Consider the following 9,984-nt stretch of genomic DNA (forward strand, 5'->3'; position numbering starts at 1 on the left):
ATCTGCTTCTGATTCATTCCTTTGTTACCTCTGAACTTGACTATTGCAGCATACTCCTGGCTGATCTCCCACATTCAATCCTCTATCAACATGAGGTCATCCAAAACTCTGCTGCCCATGTCCACGCTCGCACCAAGTTTCGTTCCCCCATTACCCTTGTGCTCACTGACCTACACCGGTTCCCGGTCCAGTCGTGCCTAGATTTTAAAATGGGCAAAAAGGCTAATTGAATACTGGCCTTTATATTTAGAGACTAGAATACAAAGGGTGGAAGTCAAGCTTCAGCTGCATCAAGCTCCAATAAAAGCACACCTGGTGTTACTGTGAGCAAACCTGGACGCCACACCTTATGAATAATATATTGGCCTTGGAGGGAGTGTAGATGGAGAATGATACCTGGACTCCAAGGTTTAAGTTACAAGGATGAATTACACAAATGAGAGTTGTATTCCCTGGAATTTGGAAGGTTAAGTGTTGATCTGATTGATATTTCCAGGGTATTAAGGGGAACAGGAGGGGTAGATAGAGAACCAGGGTCAGACTGTAAAAGAAACACACCCTTCAGGAGTGAAAATAGGAAACATTTCTACACACACAGCGTGATAGAAGCTCAGAACTCTTTTGGAAACAACAATTTGTGCAAGATTTAATTTTATGTGAATTTAAGTTTAAATCTGAAATTAATTGCTTTTGTTATCCAAAGATATTAAGGGTAATGGATCAAAGACGGCTATATGGAGTTAGGTCACAGATTAGTCATGATCTCAATGAATAGTAGAACAGGTTTGAGGGGCTGAATGTCCTCCTGTTCCTGTGACAAGCGTTTGGCCCCAGTATCTCCTTATGTGACTCAGTGTCATATTTTGCCTGATGATGGTACTTTGAAGCACCTTGGGGTGACATATCACATTAAAGATGCTACATGAGAGCAATTTGTAGTTGATTGTAACCCTGTTGCCTCTCAGTGGTTCTCTGGCAGAAAGACTGAGGCCTCCATCTACCAGCAGGCCGAGGATGGCAAGACTGAACTCTCTCTGATGCACTTCGCTATCACGAACCCGCACTGGCAACCCCCTCAGGGCAGCACTGCCTTCATCAGCCAATTGAAGGAGAAGGTCAATCGAGACAAGGGAGCGGTGATTGGAAGCCACAGCTTCCTTCCGGAGAATGGCCTCTTCACGTCCCTACAGTCTGTACAGTCTGAGTCAGAGGTAAGAAGCAGCCCATGAGCAACACAGGAAGGGCCCAGTCCCACAGGACAGGACACCAGGGGAAGGGCCCAGTCCCACAGGACAGGACCCCAGGGGAAGGGCCCAGTCCCACAGGACAGGACCCCAGGGGAAGGGCCCAGTCCCACAGGACAGGACACCAGGGGAAGGGCCAGTCCCACAGGGAAGGACCCCAGGGGAAGGGCCCAGTCCCACAGGACAGGACACCAGGGGAAGGGCCCAGTCCCACAGGACAGGACATCGGGGGAAGGGCCAGTCCCACAGGGCAGGACATCGGGGGAAGGGCCCAGTCCCCCAGGGCTGGACTCCAGGGGAAGGGCCCAGTCCCACAGGACCCCAGGGGAAGGGTCCAGTCCTCCAGGACAGGACACCAGGGGAAGGGTCCAGTCCTCCAGGGCAGGACACCAGGGGAAGGGCCCAGTCCCCCAGGACAGGACATCGGGGGAAGGGCCCAGGGGGAGGGTACATTGTCTAGTTGTCTTGGTGAGTTTTCTAACAGTGAGATATTGTGTTGTTGCAGCCTCACAGTTTGATCACCAACCTGATTGCGGGACCCCCATCACTCGTGTTTCAGAGAGGCCGAGAAGGTCCCTTGGATCCAGCATCCTCGTTGCGTTCATTCTCTCCGGGGCAGAGCAGCCAGAACCCTCATGGAAGTCTCCACAACTCTCTGCTACGGACCAGGCCTGGGAGAGCCATGGCTGGATCAGGGTGCGGAGACACTGAGGCTCTGTATGATTCACAGGCTTGTCGTGACAAAACTGTTCGATCTATCAAACCTGTCACTTGCTGAGTGCATCTCCTCTCCCACCAGCAGCATATCCAGTTTACCAGGCAATAGTGAGGGTGAGGAGGGAGGGATAGAAGGGTTGGTGTAAGAAGGGAAGTTTGGAGGGAGAGAGTGGTAAGGGGAAGGGTACCTGGGGAGGTTGGCTTTTGGGCTGGAGGGTGATGGTGAAGGGTGTCTGTGGGGCAGGTTGGGAGCGGGCTCTGAGGTGAGACTCAGGGAGGGGTGCCACCAGGGCTGGGGCATGGGGGGAAGGGAAGGGTGCCCGGGGGAGTTGGGGGGTGCGGTGGTTGTTGGTGGGAAGAGGGTGATGGGGAGGAGTGCTTGACAGGGCTGGTGGTGGGGAGGAATTTGATGGAGAGGGGTGCCTGGGAGGTCAGGGGTGGGGGTGGTGTGGAGGGGTGCCGGGGGGGGTTGGGTGGGGGCTTGGAGAGGAGGTGTTTGGGGTGGGTGGGAAGGGTGCTTGTTGTCTGGTATGTGGACAAGCTCCTGATATGTCAGGTGTTGGAGATGAAACCGGAGTGAGGTTGGAAAGCGGGTGTGGGGTGGAGAGCTGGTGAAGAAATGGGATCTGTCAGATGATTATGATATGGTGAAAGGGGCCAGTCTCTGTCGAGGGAATGCTTCAGCAGTCAAACATGCTCAGTCCAATGGGAAGTAGCTGAGAGTTAATTTAAGAAAGGAGAATGGTGAATGTTTGGAAAGAGGAGAGGGTTTAATGAGAGTGTTAGATTTGCCATCCTTAGAAATGAGCAAAGCATTTTATTTGTTCATGGGATGTGGGTGTTGTTGGCTAAGCCAGCATTTATTGCCCATCCCTAATTGCCCTTGAGAAGGCGGTGGTGAGCTGCCTTCTTGAACCGCTGCAGCCCATGTGGTGTAGGAACACCCACCGTGCTGTTAGGGAGGGAGCTCCAGGATTTTCACCCAGTGACAGTGAATGTGCGATTGACTGAGGCACCCAGGTTAAGAATTGATATAGGGAATGGGGCCGGGGTGAAATCTGATGGTGTGCCTGGTTAGAGAGGGGTAAAGCAGGCTGGGTTGCCACCCTTGCTGAATTGTGGCCGTGAGGTGAGGGTGAGAGGAGCTGGGCCTTTTCCCCCCACCCCGAGCTCTCTCTGTGCCCGGCTGTGAATGACCTCTGCTCACAGTTCTTGGCAGTGTTGCTCTGACTGCTTTGGCTGACCAGGCTTCTGGAGTTCTGATCCACTTTTTGTTTCTTTATTCTGGCAGTCCTGATGTGAGGATGATGAGTTCTGGGAGCAGCGCATGGGAGGCTCAGCTCCAGAGTATGGTTCTCTCCGAGTACGCGTCAACGGAAATGAGCCTGCACGCACTCTATATGCATGAGGTAAGCTGGACTCCTCCCTTCATTGCCACCCTCTCTTTGTTCAGCTTCATGGGACGTGCTCAGGTTTCCCAGCTATTTGAACCTGACTCGTGATATCTCCAGTAATGGCTCCTATTCACTCCTCCATATTGTCAACTTCAGGTGTCTTCCTATTCTTGGCCTCCTTCCTGTTTGCCCACCTGTCACTAGCTCTGAGATCATTCACTCAGCTGCCTCGCTGCATCAATCCCTTCCCTTGTCCCCTCTCATACCAACACTCACTCCTGTGCCCACTCCATCCTGTGCCCTGAAGCTGTTTTAGTTTCTCTGCTATCTTCTTCATGAGGCCCACAACCTGTTCTTATTGAGTCATAAAATTATCATGGCATAGAAGGAGGCCATTTGGCCCATAGAACCCATACTGGCCTTATTTCCATTAAACTGCAGACCACTCAACTTTTCTTTCTGGCCCTGATGTTTGCTGATATTGTTAATGTTTTCTGTCTTCCTTCAAATCTGCTGTCATTACCCCTCTTCAAAAACTAACCCTACCATCCCACTTCCAACCTCCCAAATCCATATCCATCACCCCTCTTCAAAAACTAACCCTACCATCCCACTTCCAACCTCCCAAATCCATATCCATCACCCCTCTTCAAAAACTAACCCCACCATCCCACTTCCAACCTCCCAAATCCATATCCATCACCCCTCTTCAAAAACTAACCCTACCATCCCACTTCCAACCTCCCAAATCCATATCCATCACCCCTCTTCAAAAACTAACCCCACCATCCCACTTCCAACCTCCCAAATCCATATCCATCACCCCTCCTCAAACACTAACCCTACAATCCCACTTCCAACCTCCCAAATCCATATCCATCACCCCTCTTCAAACACTAACCCTACAATCCCACTTCCACCCTCCCAAATCCATATCCATCACCCCTCTTCAAAAACTAACCCCACCATCCCACTTCCAACCTCCCAAATCCATATCCATCACCCCTCTTCAAACACTAACCCTACAATCCCACTTCCAACCTCCCAAATCCATATCCATCTTTTCTGGAATTCCTTAGTTTGACTCCCAGCATCAGCAACTTTTTTTGGGGGGGAATGTTCCAGATTTGATAACACTCAGTGTGAGGAATTGCTTCCTGATGTCACCCCTGAATGACAGCGCACTTATTCTGGACTTTGCCAACCAGAGTTCCTCACTATCTACCCTATCATGTTAATAATTTTAAACACCTTGATTGGATCACTTTTAATCTTCTATGTTCAAGTGAATCAAGCCTAGTCCATGCAATCTGTTCTCATAATTTCATTCTTTTAGCCTTGGTATCATTCTGGTGAATCTGTGCTGCTCCTCCTCCAAGGCCAATATTTTCAGAACTGCTGCAAGTTACACTGACACTCCCAATTCTACCTCAGCAACTCTCCATTTCCTTCCAGCTCCACAAGCAGCAAATGCAGGGAGAGCCATCGCGTCACGTGTGGCACCGGCAGGACAGTGATGACAGCGGCGAGAGCGGACTGGAGGAGGCTGAGACAAGGCCATCACCACTGACCATACCACGATCCTGTACCTACCCCATCACCGCTAACAGACCCCCAGATCTCGGTGAAGAACCAGCTGGACTCCTGCCCAACATCCACAAGAGATACGGAGGCATCAGCAGTAAGACTTGGTCTTCCAGGGTGGGAGTGCAGATTGCTACAATTTACCTCTGAATACCCTAAGATCAGACAAAATTAGGAGCAGGAAGGACTACGCTGTCCAACCCCCCAAGCCCACTCGGCCATTCGATAAGATCATGGCTGATATGATAGTGGCCCTAACTCCACTTTCCTGCCTGCCCTCCATAACCCTTGACTCCTGACTCTGGGGGTACAAACCTGTGCTTTCATATACCCCTAAATAGCCTGACTCTGCAGGGTATTGGCTGCAATCGGGAGCTTTCTTGATGTGACCACTCACAGAGGGTGTCAGTGGCTATTCGAATCTGGACGTATAGTATCCAAGCCTATCCCTGTCCCCATCAAGTGACCATGTGAACAATATAGCAGGAGCTGACTGTAAATCAGTCCCTCCTGCCTGTCGAGTGCTCACCCTCATCGATCCCTCCTGCCTGCCGAGTGCTCACCCTCATTGGTCCCTCCTGCCTGCCGAGTGCTCACCCTCATTGGTCCCTCCTGCCTGCCAAGTGCTCACCCTCATCGAACCCTCCTGCCTGCCGAGTGCTCAACTTAATGGACCAGGAACAACTGCCTTTTTTCTCATTCATTCATGGAATGTGGGGCTTCGCTGGCTGGACCAGCATTTATTGCCCATCCCTAGTTGCCCTTGAGAAGGTGGTGGTGAGCTGCCTTCTTGAACTGCTGCAGTCCATGTGGTGTAGATACACCCACAGTGCTGTACCTTTTTGACTTTCCTGTAGCTGTTTGGTACAACAGAGTGGTTTGCTAGGCCATTTCAGAGAGCAATTAAGAGTCAACCACATTGCTATGCATCTGGAGACACATGCAGGCCAGACCAGGTAAGGACAGCAGATTTCCTTCCCTAAAGGACATTAGTGAACCAGAAGGGTTTTTAAGACAATCTGATAGTTTCAGGGTCACCATTACTGAGACTAGCTTTCAATTCCAGATTTATTAACTTCTACTAGCGGCCATGGTGGGATTTGAATTCATGTCTCCAGATCATTAACCTCTGGATGACTAGCTCATTGCCACCATCTCTACTGTTAGTTCTCTGAGTGTGAACAGCTCTACCTGATCTCTGCTCACCAATTGTTCCAAATCTCACTGAGTTAAGTGAGAGCAGAAATTGCGGAGGCAGGGACTATAATTTTTCAGTCCTGCTTAGACTCTGGTGGTACCACAGGACTGGAGAATTGCTATTGTTACAGCCTTGTTCAAAAAAGATGTAAAGACAAACCCAGCAGTGATTCAGCAACTACAGGCCAGTTAGTTTAACCTCGGTAGGGAAACTTCTAACAACAATAATACAGGACAAAGTTAATAGTGACGTACATAACTGTGGGTTAATTAAGGAAAGCCAGCACTGATTAACAAAGAGGAATCCATAAGACCATAAGACATAGGAGCAGAAATTAGGCCATTTGGCCCATCGAGTCTGCTCTGCCATTCAATCATGGCTGATAAGTTTCTCAACCCCATTCTCCCGCCTCCTCCCCGTAACCTTTGATCCCCTTACCAATCAAGAACCTATCTATCTTGGTCTTAAATACACTCAATGACCTGGCCTCCACAGCCTTCTATGGCAATGAATTCCATGGATTCACCACTTTCTGGCTAAAGAAATTCCTCCTCATCTCTGTTCTAAAAGGTCTTCCCTTTACTCTGTGGCTGTGCCCTCGATTCCCAGTCTCTCCTACTAATGGATACATCTTCCCCACGTCCACTCTATCAGAGAGGGTTGATGAGGGCAATGCTGTCAATGCGGTGTACATAGACTTCCAGAAGGTGTTTGATGCAGTGCTGCACAATAGAGATATGAGCAAAGTTATAGCTCATGAAATAAAAGGGACAGCAGTAACATGGATACAGAATTGGCTGAGTGACAGGAAACAGAGTAGTGGTTAATGGATATTTTTTGGGCTGGAGGAAGGTTTGTATTGGAGTTCCCCAGGGATCAGTGTTAGGACCCTTGTTCTTCCTGATGTATACTAATGATCTAGACATTGGTGTACAGGGCACAATTTCAAAGCCGGTAGATGCAAGACTTGGAAGCATTGAGATCTGTGAAGAGGATAGGGTAGAACTTTAAAATGACATAGACAAGGTGGTGGAATGGGCAGACAGGTGGCAGTTGAATTTCAGTGTTGAGAACTGTGAAGTGATTCATTTTGGTAGGAAGAACATGAAGAGACGATATAAAATAAAGGGTACAACTCTAAAGATGGTGCAGGAGCAGAGAGGCCTGGGTGTATATGCATAAAAGTCATTGAAGGTGGCAGGACAGGTTGAGAGAGCAGTTAATAAAGCAAACAGTATCCTGGGCTTTATTAATTGGGGCATAGAGTACCAGAGCAGGGTGGTGATGTTTAAGACATTAGGTCAGCCTCAGCTGGAGTAATGCGTCCAGGACTGGGCACCACACTTTAGGAAAGATGTGAAGGAATTGGAGGCGAGTGCACAAAAGATTCATGGGGATGGTTCCAGGGATGAGGAACTTCAGTTATGAAGATAGTTGGAGAAGTTGGGAAAGGTTGAGAAGAGATTTGATAGAAATATTCAAAATCATGAGGGGTCTGGACAAAGTAGACAGGGAGAAACTGTTCCCGTTGTTGGAAGGATCGAGAACGAGAGGTCACAGATTTAAGGCATTTGGCAAAAGAAGCAAAAGTGACGTGAGGGAAAACTTTTTCATGCAGCGAGTGGTTAGGATCTGGAATGCGCTGCCTGACATGAAGGACTGAATGGCCTCCTTCTGCGCTGTAACACAGAATATAACTCTTTACTGTTTTTCCTGTGATCTTAGATTCCACTGAGCCCCAAAGGCCTTTCTCCCGACAGCCCATGGGGGGGTGGACAGAGGAGAGCTCTCCCCCTCGACATCATGAGACTGTACTAGAGGAGGGATCAGAGGATGAACTACCCCCACAAACGCACCAGGTAAGCACACCTTTCAGCCAAGGTAACCAGAGCAAGGTAGGTCCACACAGCAGCGAGAGTTGGTGATGGAGGATTCAGATATGGATTCTCAGGAAAGATGCGGGTTGGGTGTGGGGGGGGCGGTGGTTCTGGAGATCAGAACCAGTTTGTGCACTGAATTAATTCCTTTTTTTTGTTTGAAGGTTTAGTAGACCTGGAATGTGTGACACGGGACTTGGAGAAGATATGGGAGCTTGGGACTCGCTGGTGCTTACTGATGCTGGACTGTGCAATGCATGACTCACTGGTGTGCGTTTGACTAAATTTGTCGCAATCATATTGGTGTTTATGTAATTGGTTGTTGAGGTATGTCAAACTGTGCTCCAGAATGTTCTGACAAACTTTGTCACTTTTAATAAATCATTGTTAAGATGTTTGAATATTTATGAACAGATCTCTCTGATTTCTGTAGCCCAGAGAGTTCTGAATAAGGTTTTAAACAACTCAGAGTCATTCACTCCTAGAACCGGGGACCGGGGTCTGACTTAGTGATGCTCATGGGCTCTCTGGGTCAGTGATGGAGTTGGAGTCTTGTTCCCAGGGCCTGCCTGTCTCTCTCTGGGTCAGTGATGGAGTTGGAGTCATGTTCCCAGGGCCTGCCTGTCTCTCTCTGGGTCAGTGATGGAGTTGGAGTCATGTTCCCAGGGCCTGCCTGTCTCTCTCTGGGTCAGTGATGGAGTTGGAGTCATGTTCCCAGGGCCTGCCTGTCTCTCTCTGGGTCAGTGATGGAGTTGGAGTCATGTTCCCAGGGCCTGCCTGTCTCTCTCTGGGTCAGTGATGGAGTTGATGGGCTGACCGCTAGCTGCTGACCTCCCAAGTGATTCTTGACTCTTTTATTTTTAATATTGTTCTGATAAAGGGGATTTCTATTGCCATCTTTAAAAGTCTCAACAGACGATTGAGGAACCTGTTTATCCAATATGGAGAAACGTTTTTCTCACAGGGAGGCTCGCTGCCGTAAGCACAGGAGGAGACCTTTCAGTCTCGAGCCTGTTCCACAATTCAGTTAGATTATGGCTGATCTAAATCGTCACTCCACCTCCCTGTTTTGGTCCTATGTCAGCGTGGTTCAGTTGGTAACATACTCACGGCTGAGTCACAAGGTTCCGGGTTCAAATGCCACTCCAGGGCTTGAGCACAAAAATCAAGGCTGACTCTTTGGTGCAATACAGAGGGTGTGCTGCACTGTCAGAGGTGCCGTCTTTCAGAGGAGACGTCAAACCAAGGGCCCATCTGTCTGTTTGGGTGGATGTAAAAGATTCCATAGCACTGTTTTGAAGAATAGAATGGAAGTTATTTATCCCTGGTGACCTGGCCAATATCTATCCCTCAATCAACATCAGACAAAAACAAAAATAAAAATAGCTGGAAAAACTCAACAGGTCTGACAGCATCTGCAAAGAGGAGCACAGTTAACGTTTCGAGTCCGTATGACGCTTTATCAGAACTGAGGAAATATAAGAAAAGAGGTGCAATATAAGCTGGTTTAAGGGGGGTGGGGCAGGCAGAGCTGGATAGAGGGCCAGTGATAGGTGGAGGCAAAGAAGAGATTGCCAAAGATGTCATAGACAAAAGAATAAAGAGGTGTTGAAGGTGGTGATATTATCTAAGGAATGTGCTAATTAAGGGTAGAAAGCAGGACGAGCAAGGTACAGATAGCCCTAGTGGGGGTGGGGTGGGGGGAAGGATCAAAATAAACTAAAAGGTGGAGATGAAACAATGGATGGAAATAAATTTAAAAATAATGGAAATAGGTGGGAAAAGAAAAATATATTAAAAAATATAAATTATTGGGAAAAGGGAGATCGGAAAAGGGGTGGGGATGGAGGAGAGAGTTCATGATCTGCAGTTGTTGAACTCAATATTCAGTCCGGAAGGCTGTAAAGTACCTAGTCGGAAGATGAGGTGCTGTTCCTCCAGTTTACGTTGAGCTTCACTGGAACATTGCA

General features: G+C 48.6%; 1 protein-coding gene across 10 annotated transcripts in view; it reads left to right on the forward strand.

Moving 5' to 3' along the window:
- The window catches only part of atg9a (ATG9 autophagy related 9 homolog A (S. cerevisiae)), a 36,008-nt gene extending 27,596 nt beyond the window's left edge, over positions 1–8,412 (forward strand). For 9 of the 10 annotated variants that reach the window (XM_041200893.1, XM_041200894.1, XM_041200892.1 and 6 more), the window contains 6 exons: positions 966–1,211; positions 1,750–1,961; positions 3,253–3,370; positions 4,811–5,036; positions 7,863–7,996; positions 8,179–8,412. In XM_041200893.1, coding sequence (XP_041056827.1) covers positions 966–1,211; positions 1,750–1,961; positions 3,253–3,370; positions 4,811–5,036; positions 7,863–7,996; positions 8,179–8,184 — 942 coding nt within the window. In that variant the 3' untranslated portion in view covers positions 8,185–8,412. The remainder of the gene's footprint in view (positions 1–965; positions 1,212–1,749; positions 1,962–3,252; positions 3,371–4,810; positions 5,037–7,862; positions 7,997–8,178) is intronic. The other variant, XM_041200897.1, reaches the window with a different exon arrangement.
- Positions 8,413–9,984: the final 1,572 nt, after the last annotated feature.

The sequence above is a fragment of the Carcharodon carcharias genome, chromosome 12 (assembly GCF_017639515.1).
Source record: "Carcharodon carcharias isolate sCarCar2 chromosome 12, sCarCar2.pri, whole genome shotgun sequence".
Classification (NCBI taxonomy): domain Eukaryota; kingdom Metazoa; phylum Chordata; class Chondrichthyes; order Lamniformes; family Lamnidae; genus Carcharodon; species Carcharodon carcharias.